The 18,734-nt window shown below is 37.1% G+C and overlaps 3 protein-coding genes across 6 annotated transcripts; 1 reads left to right on the top strand and 2 right to left on the bottom strand.

Annotated features, from left to right (window-relative positions):
- Positions 1-558, top strand: LOC135594127 (putative invertase inhibitor). The gene has a single exon (XM_065084543.1). The coding sequence runs from the start codon at positions 1-3 to the stop codon at positions 556-558; it is 558 nt and encodes a 185-aa protein (XP_064940615.1).
- Positions 559-1,019: 461 nt separating this feature from the next.
- Positions 1,020-8,732, bottom strand: LOC103998663 (arginine-specific demethylase JMJ20). Of its 3 annotated transcripts, XM_009420198.3 has the most exons (10): positions 8,426-8,732; positions 6,746-6,916; positions 5,663-5,825; positions 5,340-5,457; positions 4,299-4,368; positions 4,148-4,228; positions 2,425-2,481; positions 2,235-2,346; positions 1,600-2,151; positions 1,020-1,507 (listed from the first exon to the last, which is right to left on the bottom strand). In XM_009420198.3, the coding sequence occupies exons 1-9, from the start codon at positions 8,666-8,668 to the stop codon at positions 1,604-1,606; spliced, it is 1,563 nt and encodes a 520-aa protein (XP_009418473.2). In that variant the 5' UTR covers positions 8,669-8,732; the 3' UTR covers positions 1,020-1,507; positions 1,600-1,603. The 3 variants fall into 3 exon arrangements, with proteins under 3 accessions (XP_009418473.2, XP_009418472.2, XP_018673964.2); XM_009420197.3 differs by having other exon boundaries at positions 1,020-2,151; XM_018818419.2 differs by lacking the exon at positions 8,426-8,732 and adding an exon at positions 8,165-8,393 and having other exon boundaries at positions 1,020-2,151.
- An 860-nt stretch (positions 8,733-9,592) lies between these two features.
- LOC135593607 (farnesyl pyrophosphate synthase 1-like) lies at positions 9,593-14,960 on the bottom strand. Of its 2 annotated transcripts, none has more exons than XM_065083779.1 (12): positions 14,754-14,960; positions 14,517-14,541; positions 14,314-14,429; positions 14,131-14,217; positions 13,482-13,598; positions 13,312-13,400; positions 13,026-13,077; positions 11,559-11,654; positions 11,431-11,475; positions 11,206-11,295; positions 11,051-11,127; positions 9,593-9,923 (listed from the first exon to the last, which is right to left on the bottom strand). In XM_065083779.1, coding segments are annotated over exons 1-12 (951 nt in total). In that variant the 5' UTR covers positions 14,910-14,960; the 3' UTR covers positions 9,593-9,922. The 2 variants fall into 2 exon arrangements, with proteins under 2 accessions (XP_064939851.1, XP_064939849.1); XM_065083777.1 differs by having other exon boundaries at positions 11,056-11,127.
- Between the last annotated feature and the right edge of the window lie 3,774 nt (positions 14,961-18,734).

Here is an 18,734-nt window from a genome sequence, read left to right as displayed (position 1 = left end):
ATGGCTAGACACACAACACTGCTCGCCACCCTCCTCCTCGCGGCGCTCGTCGCCATCGCCTCCGCCGAGCCCCGTGCCACCCGCCGCCTCCTCGCCGACAACGTCGCCGCCGTATGCCAGTACGTCACCGTCCCTCAGCTCTGCACGTCCCTGGCCGCGAGGTCGGGCGCCACGTCCTTCCAGGCCCTGACCGTCGCCGCCGTCAACGAGGCCTTGTCCACGGCCGAGGAGGCGAAGGCCACAGTGGACAGGATCGTCGCGGCGCCGATCACAGACGAGAAGCTGAAGGCCCAACTCGGCGTGTGCTTGGAGAACTTCGGGTACGCGGTCGACACTCTCCAGAAGGCGGCCACGGACCTGCAAACCGGAGCAGCACACAGTCAGTCAGTCTCCCACATCTCGGCGTCGGTCACCTACGTCGGCAACTGCAACGACGCCTTCAGCGAGAACCCCGGTCTGGTGTCGCCGGTGGCGGACATCACCGGCATTCTGAAGAAGTTGGTCAGCAACAGCCTGGGTTTGGCCATAGGCGTACATATGCAAGCATCCCGCAACTGAGATGTATGCATGGAAACGAGGGAAGGAGAAATGTTTTGACAGAGGAGATAACATATATGTCATGGATCACAAAAACGTTGTGGTTTTTTTACTATTGCTTTGGCATTATTTGTTTCAAAAAGAAAACAAATAAAATTATATATTAATTCGACAAAAATATATATTAAATAATAATAGTAGAAATTATCCTGATGGCTGAAAGAGTACAAATAATTGACACCATATGAGTACGCTTATGTTTGTTTATCAATTATAATCATTGTTGAATGTGAGCATTTAATTTTATGTTAATTATTTGCAGCAATAACAATCACCATTATACAAATTTTGCTAATTAGTAAGGAAGAATAAACAACTAAAATAAAAAACTATGCATACAGTAGTAGTAAAAACTAATGCCACAAAAGGTGAGATGATGTGACCATGTCTGTATAAACATAGCAGCAAGCACAATCTCATGCTGAATATAAGAATATAAGAATGATATACGAGGAGGAAAAGATGATACCAGGAATTGGAAACAATGATACATCGTGCCCTCCTTAACCTTCATGGACTATCACAACACATTCTGGTAACTCCCAAAAATTTGCTAACAATAAAAAAATGATTTGTACCTTGCAATTATCCTGTTTCTGTATGTGGACATGATCTTATAAATCAATTGGCAAGCTAACATCTGAGAAAATATTCGGGCTGCCATGGTGCCACCTTCTACAGTTACAACATGGAGCCTTCAATGGTGTATCTATTTTGATGAAGACCAAAATGAAATATCAAAGCCCAGAAGAATCCTCAACCGTCAAAAGATCTTGATTAGCATGGATGAAATAAACAAGTGGAAACCTCCTAAACTGAATTTCCACAGCCACTGCCGAGATCGTTGATCTTGCAGTTGGCTTATGTAGTTTCAATTTTTTTAGCAGTGAAATACTCCAACTGATATCAACTGAAAAGAGCAAGTCTTTAGTAATAGATCTTCGGCCCATCTAAAGGACCTCAGCTAAGAACCATGACATGGCATGCGTGCAATGAACTTACCGCTCTAAACAACAAAAGGTTCCACATCAAATAGTTCAGATGGGAAACTGAAGTTGCAACAACTGCCATTGGTTTTCTCCATAGCGTGATCAATCAAACTGACCAAATCTTCTGGACCACAAACCTTTGAAGTTGGTGATATGACAAAATCCAAAAAACCTGAGTCGGTTTTGAGACATTTGAAGCAGTCCTGACTGAACAGTGCAGTTCTTGTTTGAGGATCTTGTTCCCATTGATTATCTATAGATTCATATGTCCTTTTCAGGGCACTGCACAGATCATGGAATTCTGGTTCCTCAAAAATTTTCTGAACATCAGAGAAAGCAGTATGATTTTCAACTGAACAGCTTTTAAGATTTTCTTCAGCAAAAGCCTCGACAGTTTTTATTTTTGAGGCAACAGCACGTATAGACATAAGGTTGGTGATGAAATATCTAGATTTGGTGAGTAAATTGTTGATAGAACCTTCCTCGTGTCGAAGATGGAAAAGCTGGATTATATTGCCCAGCGTGAATCTTGTGATGAAGATCATGAAATCATAAAAGTTCATGCCTGCAGGAGAAGATCATAGAACTGAATAAAACAGGAAGCTTCAGAATTGACATCTACAAATCATTGCCATTCTTATGCTTTACCTGTGTTGGCAGCAAGATTACGCTGACAAAGACCTTCAAAATCATCACAGATATCTCGAATATCTTCTATGTACTCCTTAGCCACATTATAGTCTCTTAAAAGCAAGCCCCACTGATAAGAACAAGGAAAGAATAATATAAATAAAAATTTAAAAATAAATGGCCAGACATAATTACTTTCCTTACTCACCACCCATGAAAGGTTATAGGCATTGAACCAGTTGTGGTTTATGGAAATTGTGTCTTCCTGCAACATTAAGGCAAAATCAAGTACTAGAGCAGAAGAGAGGAGATGGTCATAGAATGCACAACATAGAATTTGATACACGGAATATCAGAGTTTGAAATACTTCAGTGTTCTATTACAGCGACAGAAAACATTGTTGTCAAAATCATGTTAAAGAATGTGTTCATGGTTACAACATAAAAACATAAAAACTTGCCACTGTTCTCATTCATGACACATTAGACTATAACATCAAAATTTAACTTTCTGCTATGCAAATGACAACAGGTGAACAGATATTGAGCTTGTTGGTAGCCTTCTGAAACCAAAGTCCCCTATAGACTGAGTCAAGCCAGAACTAATACCTTAAGCTGTAGACATGTCTTCCATAAGCCAATAAGGACACAATTCCAAATATCCAGAATTAGAATGCAATAACAGTTGCAATTTAAAGTGCCTTTGTAACCGAGGTTAGACTTAAACTAGTCTCAAGAACCTGCAGTCTCTGGAACCCACACTAGTCCATATAAGGAATTAACTTCTTCAACTTTCTCAGTTGGAGGTTCTTGGACTCAAAAGTCAGCACAATTTATCTTCAGAACCTCCAATAACTCAGGTTACATTTGCTGCCAGAATCATTGTTAAAATGTCAGTTAAGGATGTTTTAGCAAATATATTATGGGTTCTACACAAGAAGTTTTGATTTCGAGCAGACATTTGCTAAATGAGCAATCTAAAGAACTAAAATTTGTCCCTTAAGTTGGTTGCAACATAACACAAATATTCCATTTAATAATTAATTGTGACAGTCCACTTTTGTACAAGGTCTCATTACAAAGTTTAGTTTCAGCTACAATCACAATTCACTTCCACAATGCAAAGTCTAATATGACCAAAGCATAACAGATTTATGTGACAAAGAATCACAGATTGATAGAATAAAACAGACATTATTTGAGTAGCCTTTTATATGAAAAAATTATTAAGCCCGACCCAAAATGACTGCAAAAGCCAATTATTGGCAGTAGTGTGACCTGTGTTCGTAATTTTATACCGTACCGATGGTTCAAGTTCATCTCGGTCTGATACGGTATGAGCGTACCGAGCAATACACTCTGGCATACCGATCGGTCTATATATATATATAAAATAAAAAGGGCGACGTCACATCGTTTCTTCTCCCCACGGGGATGAGAAGTCGCCGACTACATCGAGGCCTCATCGCCTCAGATGACGAGGAGGCAACATCTCATCTGTGACGTCCGGCGAGGAAGGGTAGCGACGAATCGAGATCGTCGAGGGAGAGTGGTACCAGACCTCCAGGTTCTCCCTCTTCTTCCTTCTCCCTTGGCTTATACCGCCCGGTGGCAGATGGTGACGGTCGAAATCAACTATTACCGATCGATTTTGGGCGATAACGGGACAGAAACAACCCCAATCGACGGTACTATCCGATAGCGAGCGATCCGCGTATCGGTTTGCTAGCGAACCGATATGAGTGATATCATTTGAAATTAAAATCCTTGAGTGTGACTATACCCATGGCTATGTTTTACTGAAAGTGATTAATTATAATAGTTGTTCACCACTTGGGTATATAACACAAGACCAATAAAAGAAGGGTAATAAATATAAAATTTTGTTATTACGGATGGCAAAAAATTTACATAAAATGGTAAAATCTTACCAAATTATGGACTTGATGATACCATCCACTAGGGACAAAAATGACCTCATTTTGTTCCTGAGTACACTTTAACCATATTGTCTGCATATAAATTTTGCAATCAAAACCTCATAAAATAGCAATGAGAAATTTTATTTTGATGATATATTACCTTCTTAAAGCCAGGAAACTGTGCCTCAGAAACATCATCATAAACATTATATACCGAGGATCTAAAATTCCTGCATAAGGTATAAAAATCACATCACTAAAAATGTCTGAAAAGGAATATGCATACATGATCAACAAGAAAAATGCATCAGAAATAGGATAGGTCACATCATGTTTGTGATCAAATATACAAGTTCTCAACCATTGGCTCAAATTTGAAGATAAAAACTTAATATTGTTCTAATATAGATATTTACTCACAAGAATGAAAGACATAAAACTAGTGCAATCTTTACAAGTTTCTGCTTTAAGACAGTGGCTATGAATTGGTGGAGCACATATTAGCAAGTTCTACTTGATAGCTATACCACTTGTTAATTGTAGAGCATGAGCCAGGCAGTTTTCCTTGACAGGATAAACATCTAGCTTAATCTGCAGAATGGCAGAACGATAGTATTAAAAGTCTTACATGAATAACATTTATTATTGGACATCTTCCAGCTAATTTGTGAGTCCTTAGTTCATAATTTGTGTTAAACTTCTAAACAATGAACTGCATAAATTTATCATAATAAGCCACCTGAAATAACAACCTAGGTAGCATCTGCCCTTGAGCACATTCTTAATTTCACAAGTTTCTTCCATAGCTAATGGTCAGAACTATATATACATATAATAATAGCCTAGTTTGTGGAGCCTTCTTTACTGAATATCAAACAAAAGATCTTCTGTTAAAATTATCACACTTTTTCACCTTATATATAATGGTCAGGCTATACTTTCTTGCTTCTGCTTATATTATATGTTGTTACAACTTACAACCATAAGCCTTCTCAAACTCCTTATCTGAAAAATATAATATTTGACTATAAATAATTTGCATTTAAATTTAAAGAAAGACATAGTCTATCTCAGACCAGTGCCTTCATTAGGCCAATGGAGGACATTTTGTAAATGATCACTGACAATGCTAATTTAAGTGTCCAAACAGCACGGATTGATTACAAATTATAAAAGTGCTGCACTATAAAATCCAAGTTACCTGTCAAACACAAGGTGACACTGAGAAGGTGGTAGAAAGAGCCAAAGTTTTCTCCCACATACATTGGCAGACCAACTGTATGACCTGAAAACGTCAGCATGAAGAGGAGTCCAAGTACCTAGAGGAGGAATTGACTATATATTTAAAAATAGAAAATGAAAACTCTGCTGAAGCAACTAATTGCAATTAAATTATACTTCAACAGTATATACTACAACACATGAAATAATTAACAGCATTTAGATAATTGCTTTTCTCAGATGATTATAAATCAACCAAAGCAAGCCTTGCACACACCAATGCGCCAGTGGAAACACATGTACCTTTTGGTCCCATATAAACAAAGCGGTAGTCAGCACAATTTATTTCATTTTTATCACGATGAATGTCAGAATCTCGATGTATCAAATGACTATCAAGATATAGATTGAGCCAATCATCAGTGAAACATGGAGGAGTTCTGTAAGCCACATAATCAGGATATTCCTGAAAAGAAATAGAAAAATAGAAAAAATAAATATTTGGTATGAAAACTAAAGCGTCTAAAACTTAGCCTGATAACTTCAATTTGTGTACAAGTATAACAAGTACAAATATTCAACCATAAGCATGTGAGTGTAAGGCACTGTAGCCATGGTTACGAGGTCCCAGATCTTAGCAGCACCCACCCATTTGCCACTATGACAACACAAGGGTTCCAACAACATTCAAGAAAACCAAAGCTAAACTGTTAAGTATGATAATTACCTATGTTCTCATCTCTATCCATGTGGCATCTTGGAAGACTATGGTGGCAAGGAACTGAAAGGCAACACAATGGTTTAAAGTCCAATGGCCTCCACTCCTAAACAATGGAAGCCCCAAACCATTAAAAAAGATTAAGACAAGAACTAGTCAGGTGGGTGAATGGAAAAGCTAACATCAAACGAGCCCACTGCTTCATAAGAGACTTCTCTATCTAGAATTGCCAGAGCCTAACCAGAATGATATGTCTCAAGTAATACCCATCAAGAGTATTACCATAAATTGGTACCCCATGCTCTCTCTTACTAACCATATGACCCGAGGAGAAAGCTGGGTAACATCCATGGAGATATAAAAGGTGATGTGATTCTAATATTGCCTGATTTAAAAAGTTAAAATGGCTATTTTTACTAAAAAAAACTGCTTAAACTTTAATGCATAAGAATATTTTATCTCCACCCAAAAGAAAAGAGTGGCCTAAAACAGACTAATTAAAATAATTTCTGTACCTGTGAAAAGATACTGATCAGAAACTTAATGAAAAGGCATATAATTTGCAATGCATATCACTAGGGTATCAAATTTTAAAATGTGAGATATCTGAACACAGATGATTAACAGAGAGCACAAATATCAAGCAAATAACCTATTTCCAATCTTACCTTGAAAAAATGCCAGTCTTTAAGATATAGCAAAGACTCATCATTATCATTGCATCTTAAGACACTGCTATCTTTTCTTGAAGAAAGTTTGAGCCAATAGCTAATGAACTCCGCAATAGTCATCTCTCTTCTCTTTTGTTCCGTAAACTCTCTTTTAGAGCAATCAGCAACCTGAAAGAACGAGTGAAATTTATAGCACCAGATGGAGAAATAATTGTAACATTGATGTTTTAGCACTATAAGCATGCGGATTAACCAAGTTGATGCTGTATATTTAAGAAACAGCACATCAGAACCAACCACTTAATATGCATTATCAAAGTCCAAAAGGTGCAGCGAGTATGAAACCAAATGAATGGAGTCAACCACTGAACCATCGATTCGTTCTAATTCTCAGTGCAAAAATGGTCCAACCAACATCAAGTCAAAGTTACATAAGTACCCTTTTTTCCCAAAAATGGTCCAATCAACATCTCATAAATTTAAAATGGCTCTAGACATCTTTACATGGCAAAAAAAAGCTGCCATAGCTTTATCCAGAAAAAGCAAAGATAACAAAAAAGAACAACATAAGAGAAATATACAAAATAATGTTTAATGAGACACAGCCCGTCTCAAGTGTTAGTCTTCATGTCGTGATGAGATTGCCGCTTTGCGACCTAGATGACCAGAGTTCAAGTCACTTAAAAGCATCCTGTTTTGAAAAAATAAGACTGCATATGCTGATCTTCCCTAGACCGGGCTTGATGAGAGGCTCATGCATTATGCCACCATTTTTTAATAGTTCAAGAAAAAAAAACCAAGAAAAATGGTAAAGAAAGACTGGAGACTGGAGGAGGTTTGTCACAAAACAGTAGTCATTGCAGCATTATGTGACTATGGAAAAAGACAATGTTCAGTGTACTACACCATCTATCAACTAGTGTGGATAAGCATGTCAACGTTATATTTAAAAGGCTTAATTAGAAAATAATTAGAATGCAAATGCATCCATAGACTCCATAACAAAGCATCAGGTTAAAAAAGAGCACTTGTCTTAGTAATAAAATCTAGTTCTGAAGAAGGTCAATAAAATCTATTGTTGGTAACAGACACTGTTAAAGAAGCCCTTTGTTACAGCAAATTTAAAATGGCGTTTACATGTTCGAATAACACTGTTGTGAATTTGATAATCAACATTTACCGAAATAGATGGAGCCAACATTAGCAAAGTCACCCCATGATGGGGGACAGATGGTGCAAATGTCAGGAAGAAGCCAGCAATGTGTAGCAGGATAAGCATGTTACTAATGGAGAGATGAGAACAAATTGGCATTTGATAAACCCAAACATTTCAGAGACCAATTTTAGGCAGAAGGTCTAAGATTTATGTCAAAACCTTTCTTTTCAAGAGAAAAACAAAGCTGACTTCAAATTTACCTTCTTTAGAGCAAGGAGTGTTCAGGGAGGCGCTTGAATGACAATCTTTGCCTAACCTAATGATGAACACTTAATTCGACTTCCAGCTCTTTTTATCTTCAAACCAAGATTCCTTAAAAGAATCCACTCATGAGAACGGATGAAGACTAACAAAACCTTGATTCTCAACACTCTTTTCGTCATATGGCTTGCACTTACTAGAAATCTACATGAGAGAGACTATAGCAGAAGACAAGCATGAACAAGAGAAGAGGGTTTGACCTGAACGACGGAGTCCCCGAAGTGGGTGGCGAAGAAGGGGAGGTTGGGAGCACGGCCATCCGGGGCGAGCCAGTCGGTGGCCGCCCTCCAGTCGTCCATGAGGCCAGTGAGGAGGACGGGGCGATTGGGCATCAGGTAGCGCTCCACGAACTCCTCGTAGCGCAGCGCCCTCCCATCCACCCGCTCCACCTCACCTCCAATCATCACCGGCGGCCTCCCCAGTCCTCCCATCTCCTCCTCCATCACCTTCTCTCCCTCCTCTTTCTTTCGACTCGAATCACTCCCTCCTCTTTTTGACTCGAACGGATGGAATTAGTACTCGAGATCTGTTTGGGTATAATCGATAATTTGTTCGGAAAATAACCGAGATAAAAAAAATTGCTTCTTTTCATTCTAATTAATTCTAAATCGAATAAAAAAATTATTGAACCCTCAATTTTAATCAAATATTTATCATTCCTATATTTCCTATAAATATTATATATAAAATAATATTTTATTATTAAATGTATTTTTCTTGAACGAACAAGAAGGAACATCACAATCATGTTTTGGCTTTATTGTTCAAGAAAATGACAACAAATTAGTGCTTGAATTATTTATCATTATAACATGAGTATCGTTTATTTTTTATTAAATTATATCAAATAAGATAATAAACCTTTAATCTTAGGTAGTAATTAAATCCTAAACCTTTGGTAAGTGAGTTGACCAATATTAATTTTAGATATAAAAATTATATAATAAGATTTCAAATTTCTAGACTTATCAGAATCTAATACTACATTACCAGATTAATGTTTTCAGTGCGAGTGTCATTAAATTTCTAGAAGCATTCCTGTAAATTCTAATGAGAACTGTTGTTGTTCATCTTCTTCGAGCTACTACATAATGAAGACCGACCCCTAGTTGTAAGAACTTCATCAAGGCCGTTAATGGTGACAAAGGAAGTTTCCAGTAAATGATTTGGGACTGAAACCTTCAAATCAGTTTGAGGGTTGAGATGAATCTATCTGAAGTGATGGTCTCAAATAATGCTAAACCAACACCAACAACATGACTGGGCTCTGCCCTAAGTGGTTGATGGATAGATGGTAAGCTTGTAGAGATCTACAAGGATTACTCTCCTTTCAAACAAAGACCAACTCAAACTGTGAAAATTTGAGGTAAAACGAAAACAAAGGGTCTCCAAAGAGCAAACTCTACTGAGGAACATAAAGCTAGTGAAGCAGATCAGGTTTAGTTCAACTCACAAGACACAGAAGCATGATTTGCAAAAAGAATAACATAATGCAAGGCAAATCAAGGGGAAATTACAGGACAAACTACTCTATCGCACCATCATTGATCAAAATATATCCTTGTGAGACTATTTCTCCCTCTTGTAGATCTTCTGCAGGAAAGACTTCAGTACACCCTGAACTGCTTTGCTTGGCTGGGCCTCAATTGAAGATATCAGTTGTTCATAACTGGTCCGCTCGTACTCGGCAAATACATTCTAAGGCACAATGAACAACAATAAATTAGATAAAGTTATATGGAACATTGAAGAGCAGATCAGAAAAAAGATTCATTAATGCATCTCAGGCATCAAATGCAAGCTCTAAGTCAGAAAGTGCAATAACAAAAGAATTATACACATACGGAATTTGGGAGAGTGCTTCTATCAGAGGTCATGAGATGTCACAGACTAACCACCACTGGTTCATGTTTCTGCGTCTTTGTTCACCAATTTGGCTAAGCTGCCCCCTCAATTCATACATGCAAATTTCTACAAGGCTGAGTTATATGGATATCTAGGATAGAGATTTTTAACATTAACCCTAAAACTTGCCACTTTGAAGGGACCAATCGTGTCGAGATTCTAAAAAGTCAGTGCCTCAATCAGTTTGTTTATATGCAGCTGCCTGCTTCTCTTGTCTGTCAAATGCAGACAGCTGTCTACTCCAATGCAATCATCCAAAGGAAGTTGCCCCTCAGACACAAATTCCCTCACACTATCATGATGGACACAAGTTAACCTCACTTTAGCAGCATTGCTGCTTGGCTGTCAGCTTCTGCATGTTTGAACTTGGCAATTTTATCACAATCACCACCTTGATATTAAGGGAGACTTGGACTTTGGTTGACCCCAAATTATATATTCTTCCTATTCTCTTAAAACATTGCAAGGAGATAAACCATCTTCCAAACAAAAAGACAACTTCTATTCGGTCTTGATGGTTCCATCAAGATGAAGTCACCACACACCATATCATGAAAATCGGCATGGTTTCTAGATGCTTAATCCCGATATAGCTAAAACTTCGATGACCAAAATATTTGCAACACTGCACTAGGAATTTGGCAAGTATCAGCTGATACTCATCAAATCGTAGAAAGATTCATTATTGGCAGTCACTATGGCCATAGCATGAAATATGTTTCACTAAACTAACAAAAAATAGTTAGTTAAAAAAATATACTACTTTAAACAGCAACAATTGATGGAATCAGACAGTATCAAAGTTAACTCTTACATGATGATTGGTATTCTGATATTAGTGTGCCAACTAGTGAGAATATTGATAAATGCCAAAATCAAATCAAACAGTTATTTTATGTTCTACATGAAAGTGTACTTGCCAAACCTGGAGATCGAGATCTTTATAAATACTCTTCACTTTTGCAACACAAGTTGGATCAGACTTTCCATAGATCTCCTGAAAAGTAATCATAGGTTAGCTGTCTGCCTATGGTTAAAAGCAAAGATAGAAATGGAAAGAAACAACACATCTTACCGACAAAGTTTTCATCTGATTCTCATTAGCGCGTTGTAGGGCTTGCACTACAAGCCAAGAACATTTAAAATCTTCAATGTCGGTTCCAATCTGTCAAAATTTAACAGAAATCAAGACCATTAAAGTTCTAGATAGAATAACATTTGTAAACAGATAGAGACATCATAAATAAGCATTCACAAAAATATAGATGGACAATTCCATGCATGCAACAATTGTACTTACCTTACCAATCACTTCAGGATCACCAAAACAATCTAGGAAATCATCCTAAAAGAAAAGTCATATTAAAGATTATGGATAGGAAATTCTGTTAGCAGGTCAAAGCAAACTGGTACAATATCCAGAATCACCTGCACTTGGAAGTATGCACCCATTTCAACAAGAATGTTTTTCACATCAACAAAGGTGTCCAAATTTTCACCTGCCATTAGCAGTGCACATGCTACCTGAATATGGACAAGATAAACTTAAATTACCAAATAACAAACAATTCAATACCTGTATATATAAATAGTATACAAGACATAAAGAATTCACAAGCAAAAATTCCCATGGAGTGATACAAGTACCACATCTACAGCTTTCTGAAAGCTTGCTTGTCAGAAGGATGGAAATGTAAATTAGGCTTCTAAGATTTGTTTCCAGAACTAGTTCCTAAATCTTTGGTGTCAATATTTGTATGAAAATCCCTAATATCCAAACTATGGTGCAGACTAATCTGACAATGAATGACAAAAACAATTTGTCTGTTTATAATGAGTCCATCTTTTTTCATCTTCAAACATGACCACTCAGCAGTTATAAAGAACAATGTTTCTAATTGTTTCTGCTTAACTTCATAGATCAATGTCCCACCATCTTCATCGCATTAGATTGATGATGTTAGCTCTTCATGCTCAGCAAAATGACAAACTTGTTCCAAGTAATTTGAGATACATGAAACTTTATAATCATCAAAGATGTCCATGTACTCTGTGGTCATGATGCTTCAGCCATTAGATTAGCCTCATAACTAGATGACTAGGAGCTAAAAATATATAAATATGTATATCTTACGAAACATGGAGAAATAGACAATGTGACATTACAAGATAGCTGAAAAGATTATTTAGGCCCGACAAGTTCATTCTAAGCTCACTGACCCGAAGAAAGCCAAAGTGCAGCAGGACAGCTTTAGAACACTGGCTACTGCATTGGAAGCTTTTAAGTATATTATGTTCTTGTAGCATATTGAGAAATATTCCCCCTCCAGTTGATACAGTGCTATAATTTAATAGATTTAGAAGATATGCCAAGCTCCTGCAACATGAAACTTGAAGCATATAGCATTGCCACATGAAGGTTATAAAGAAGCAAGCTCAACATAGTGGTTGGAGTTTATTTTGCCACTACATCCAGTGCAGCCAAAAGATGACATGGAGCCTCCTTGTGATTGTTATGATTGTCCAACTACTAAAATGCTACTAACAAGAATACCATTTAAAATAAATTGATATGTCTGTGTGGTTCGCTAGTGCATACACAATAATCTTGTACAAACAAAAGTATATCGCTAACCCTCAGAAAGATGGCATTGAAATGTGAACTCCACAAAAATAGAACTTTAAAAGGCAATATATGTCAAAATACCTAACTAATTCATATATTATATTACAAATATAGTGAAGAATTGTTAACAGCAAAAAATGTTAACTTATACAGAAATACCAAAATACAGAAAATCTGATCAGAATACTGGTACAAGTAACAGTACATCACAAAAGCAATGCAAGCAGCAATCTGATATTATCTGAAAGTTTGCACTTCATTTAACTTACTGGAAGATAAAAGGAATAATAGGCAGTTTTGTATTGCACGATACGATTGTAACTGCATCCAGTTCAAACAATATCAACATTAGCAAAACCTTGAAATCATGTTAAAAAATTCGATGTAAGAGATGAGATCTAAATAAATTATCATAGTTGCTCTTTCTGAGGAAAGAAATATTTATAGACCAAGAAATAATCAATTTACATTTCTTGGATAATCCTTAGATTACCAAAAGATAGAAGCATAGCAGGACATTAGACGAGCAATAAATTATAATTTTTTCCTACATACACTGGCAGTGTATATTTAGACAGATCCTTTTCTCCTTCATGAGTAGTAATGAGATCAAGCATCTGCCCTGAAGCTGTCTGAAATTCAACCTATTAGGAGAAACACATATTAGTTCTAGTAGATGTAGCTAGTAAGCTAAAGCAAACAGTAACACGTATGATGATAGTTACCTCATTGAACAAATCAAGGAGATCTACATAGTAAGGCTTTCCCTTAAAATGCCTTTTAAGAATCCGAGGAATGTGATTGCGGAGTAGAATTCCATCATTTACAGCAATAAGTCCAACCTATTACAAAAATCTATGGCAAGTTAGTGGCTCTTCCTTTGAAGGCAAGAAGAAAATTATGTTCTTATATGACAATATATTAATGAAAGCATCTTCAGATTCCTTCCAAAAATGATAAGATACTGGACCATGGGATAATGGTTTAGCCCTTAGAAATGAAAAAAGGAACTATTCATACGGTATGAATATCATTAGCACATTCTTACCTAATTTTACCTCGGAAACAGTCCTTTAAATGCATTGACGCTTAATAACAATCCAAGTTCTGTTCGCCTAGTTCGAGGACATTATTCAGTTAACTTATTGGTCTAAATATTATTATTTGAGTATCTAAGATATATGAGTCGGATTAGTGGGTTGCATTGGATGTTTATATTCTTACAACCGCATTTCAACCTGATCTAAGCAGATTCAATCCATTGACACTGTTTCCAACTAAGCAGATTCAATGATGAAACATCATATACCATATAAATGAAATGAAAATTACATAACCAGAAAGAAAAAACGATGTTAAACCAAAATAACTAACCTTTGGAACTCTAAACCAACAAAGTTGACCTCGCCTAGTGTGCGAGTTATCCATGATATCATCAAGGACTAGAAAATATGCTTGAAGCTGCAAATTTCAATCAAGAATTGTTAGAATTCAGACACTAAACCCATTTCTTCATCACATAAGGTATGCACAACACACAGAGCAAAAGACGATTACCCATTCAATGCACCAACCGAGGGCACATCCTAGAAAGACCTCTTCATCATTGAGTTGATTCCCTTCCTTAAGCAACTTGTAGCTATCGATGACAGACAATCCACGGTTTAGCTTGCCTACAGACAAAAGTTAATTGTCAAGCATGGTGCTGTTTAAGCACGTATTTTCACGTCATCCGCCCCATGTGGAAAGCATTGGCTCACCTCCAGGTACATTGTAGTCCAGCATCTGTTAAAAATAACACAATGAACACTTATCATTCAGATATCCCATAAAGCATACAACTTGTTCTGATTATTAGAAGGAAAAAAGAAAAAGTATTTATGATTTAGGAGCTCCAAAACCATTCCAGATCCCCAAAACTAAGGTTTCTTCAAATAAGATACAAAATCACACAAAACTCATCTATATATTGAGGAAGGGGCAGGATGTGGAAGTACCCTGTCGATCCATTGGCGGGCCTCGTCGGTGCAATCGAAGGCGTCATCTTGGAGCAGCTCCGACTTGAGGCGATCGTAGATCTGGCGGAAGGTCGCCTTCAGATCCCCTTCTCCGACGACGACCACCACCGCGCCATTGGTCCCTGCCGCCGCCATTAATCACCACCACCACCACTAAAACGCCTCACCGAAGCGGAGAAAAGAGAGAGTGACCGATAAATAAAGGAATATGGGGAATGAGGTCCTGTTGGTTGTAAGAGAGCGTCCTCAAATACCCTCGCATTTAGCATTTATTACAATTTCACCAACCAATTCTTTTGCGGGTACCGCGGGGAATGGCACGGGCGCAAATAAGGTGAAATTTGATGCCATTAGATAAACAGTTGTGGTGGTCAAGGCTCCACTTCTCGCGGAGGGCGTGGAGAACGAGGGGCTTGGCGGACGCAGGTAACGCCAGAGCGGGCAGCGGTGAGATCACGTGAGCCCGACACGTTTCGAGATCTCCGTGCCCATGTATTTTCCCGACATTTACATTAATTTTAATGACCTCGGCTCCGTGCAGCCAGTTGGATCGCGACTTATGACAAGACTTCCGCTCACGTCAAAAACGAGGGAGCATCACCAGCACGTGAGCCTCGCACGCTTCGAGCTCCCTATAGCCGGTGGGGTCACGACTTCGGCTAAGATAGCTTGGCACGCCAAGAACGGGGAAGAGTCAGGAGCACGTGAGCCTCGCACGCTTCGACATCCGTTACGTTGCTGTCTTCTCTTTCTTGACGGCACTAATTTAGCGACGAGTCGCTCCACGTGGGGTCGCATACGACGACTCAACGTCACCAACGAGGAGTCCCGCACGTATGGGGATCCAGTGACCGCCGCGAGACTCGTGCCGTGTGTCGTGGAACGGTTTACGAAAGGGGGACACGAGGATCACGCGGTGGGTGAGGGGGTGGAGAGTAGGATTTGGTGAGGGACATCAAGGTCGCGCTACCAAATCTGCTCCAACCAACTTTCTCCGCTAGCAAAGCCGAGGACAGGGGCCCACACGACCGTCCGTTCTAAACCTATCTTTCCTGGGACCCTGTCATGCTGACCAGTAGCTGGATGCCATTGATTTGAGTGCCAAGGAAAATATATTCAGATTAAACTACATATATAGAAAAGCATACTGTAAAACAAGGAGAGAAACTCATAATGTAAGAGAATCAAAGTGATCGAGATTGTCATGAATTGATACACTCAATAAGTTTTCTGGATCATTTCAAAAGATAAACCAGGATGAATTGATACTCGATTCTTTTCCCTTTGATTGCTTCAAGTGTTTTCGGATGTTCTGAGATAACTTTGTATAATAAGATTAATGTTATGAATAGAAATTGTTTTGGTCTAACGAGGGTGAGCATGAGGTATGCATCTTCTCCTATGGCAGGTGGGGTTATGTATTAGAAATATTCATGTTACTAACTTTGTACTTCAAGCTAGATTCATATGGGTGCGCAAGAGGCATGCATCTTCTCCTATGACAGGATGGTTACTTCTTCTTGGGAGAATGGGGTTATGTATTAGAAATATTCATGATTACAAATAGACATGTTACTAACTTTGTATGTCAAGCTAGATTCATTGTGGGAAATATCATTATCTTGGTACTTGGAATGTCCATGTATCTCTAGGTGAAGTTGGATGCTGTGTAAAGACTCTTGATGTTTTGAAATTTGGATGTATTTCGATTGATCAGTGACAAGTCTTTTTGTCATATTCTTCTTGATAGTTGAATTTTTGATGTCTTGATTTCTCTACAGTTATCTTTTTGTAAGGTTTATTGGGAGGGAAAGTTATCTATGTGAGATTGGTTATTGGGAATAACATAAAGGTATAAAATGTTCTAACCTGTGCTTGCTTGAAATAATTTTCTATGTTCTTCTTGTATTGATGCTTAGTTTGAGATCAGATATTGGGTGCGTTTGAGAATACATTTACAATATATATTGAGGTCCAATATATATTTTAAATGTGATTTAATATTTAATAATTTTTTTCTAAAATCATATTTGGTTTGGACGTTACATTACAAATAAATCTTCAAATACTAATATAATTTTTCAAAATTTTAAAGTACCTCATGATATTATCTAAAATCATAAAATTACTAACATAATTTAGTGAGAAGCTAACAAGATATATGTATTCTATAATGTAAAATTTTGTTTATTTATTTTTAAAGGTTATTTTATATTTTTTTATATGATTATATTTTTTTATTTATTATATAGATAGGTCATATAATTATTTTTGTAGGATTACATTTATTTATTTATTTATTTGCTAATTAAAAATAAATATATATATATATATATATTCACCTTCGAATAAATGTTTAAAATATTAGAAGGATGAATGTATCACTTAATATCCAATAGACTTTTGAAATACAATTTTGCTAAACAACATGCACTTCAATGTATATTTAAAATATAGTTTTTATCTATTATTTACCAAACACTCATAATATTCCACAACTACACATTCATTGTTCCTTTTCTTTGAAGCTATGAGATCTTTTTGAGGAGCAATTGTGCTTGGTTAAGAAGTGATCAGGTGTTGTTGCTAATATGATGCAAGTTTTGATTGCATTTATACAGTAGTGGTTTTCGAAGACCAGAAATGATTCTCTATTTAATAATTCTAACTATATATGGATATTATTTTTCTTAAAATTATGATTACTCAAGTTATTAGTTAAGACGGAAGAAATCCATAATAGGTTGGTGTAAAATCAATAATGACATTTCTTATGATTAGCAAGGCAATAAAGGCATATGTTTTGTTGCTCAAAATTATTATCGAGTATGGTTGTTTGTAGGGTGTGAGTTTTTCACCAAGGGCAAATTTTTAAGAAAAGCTTTTAATTTTTAAAAATTTCATAAATATTTTAATTTTTAAAAATTCTCATAGTGACTTTTTTTTATAAATAATAATTTTATCCTCGGTCACCTTGTTGCTCACCACCTCGATCATTAGTTGATGAGCTAGTCAACCCCCCTTGCCATCTTGCCATTAGCCATGGGCAAGAAAGGAGTGTAAGCATAAAAATCTGTAATTATGCTAAATCAATTATGCGGAATTAACCTATATGCCAGGATTGAAATTCAATACATAGATCTAATTATACGATGCATACCTTTAGATGCCATCCGTTTAGAGATCTTGTTTGATCTGCTCAGCACACCGTGATCCAAGATTGCTGCAGGCCCTTTCTCCTCTCTTCCTATCCTTTCACAGGATCACACAGATTGATGGATTTGGGGAGAGGGTTTTGGGGAGAGAGTCGAGGAGAATAACTGAATTCCTCAACGGAGAGATGCGTCTATACGTGTCAACGTTATGACGCTATAGACGCTCTAACACACTAACACACCCTCAACCACTAGAGATCCTGTCCGTTTATAGGCGAGAGCAGAGGGTCTACGATGAGATCTCAGAAGATTTTCTCCCATCAAGGATATCTCCGACTTAGTCTTGGCTAAAATATCGCAACGGAACCCAATTCTATTATATATCTTATTGGCCATAGCCCATTAATTGATAAGATATAAAAGAGATACAAAATCAAAACAAACAAAACAAAATTTGTTTGAAAATAATTTTACCTAATTGGATTCCAAAAATTTTGAAAAGCATTTTATACATGGCCATGTTTTAAAATAAGCCAATAAGTCCAATAATCACAATAATACTATATTAAGTCCAACTATCAATGCGAGTCATAGCGGTTGTATTTCATCAATGTCATACTCCCTTCTATGTACCACAACATTGTTAGTCTTTCCTAACATAGTCCATAATGACCCCTGTAATTTGTCTTGTCAAGACAACCCTGTTATTACATTCAACCATAATATGCATAAACATAAATGTAAACAGGATAGCAGAAACAGATAACTTTTAATTAAATAAAATGTCAATAATAGCATCCACATA

This window comes from Musa acuminata, chromosome BXJ1-9 (assembly GCF_036884655.1).
Source record: "Musa acuminata AAA Group cultivar baxijiao chromosome BXJ1-9, Cavendish_Baxijiao_AAA, whole genome shotgun sequence".
NCBI lineage: Eukaryota > Viridiplantae > Streptophyta > Magnoliopsida > Zingiberales > Musaceae > Musa > Musa acuminata.
The sequence above is the reverse complement of the archived record's forward strand: the minus strand, read 5'-3'. Positions and strand labels throughout refer to the sequence as shown.

Excerpts from the sequence above, each read along its gene's own strand:
- LOC135594127 (XM_065084543.1), top strand. The coding sequence starts at position 1 with ATGGCTAGACACACAACACTGCTCGCCACCCTCCTCCTCGCGGCGCTC.
- LOC103998663 (XM_009420197.3), bottom strand. The coding sequence starts at position 8,668 with ATGGAGGAGGAGATGGGAGGACTGGGGAGGCCGCCGGTGATGATTGGA. Across the intron at positions 5,458-5,662 it reads TGTTTATATGGGACCAAAAG|GTACTTGGACTCCTCTTCAT; the intron begins GTACATGTGTTT and ends TTCCTCCTCTAG. Across the intron at positions 2,347-2,424 it reads CCTATAACCTTTCATGGGTG|TGGGGCTTGCTTTTAAGAGA; the intron begins GTGAGTAAGGAA and ends TGTTCTTATCAG.
- LOC135593607 (XM_065083777.1), bottom strand. The coding sequence starts at position 14,909 with ATGGCGGCGGCAGGGACCAATGGCGCGGTGGTGGTCGTCGTCGGAGAA. Across the intron at positions 13,401-13,481 it reads TCCTTGATTTGTTCAATGAG|GTTGAATTTCAGACAGCTTC; the intron begins GTAACTATCATC and ends TTCTCCTAATAG. Across the intron at positions 13,078-13,311 it reads TCTAAATATACACTGCCAGT|TTACAATCGTATCGTGCAAT; the intron begins GTATGTAGGAAA and ends AACTGGATGCAG.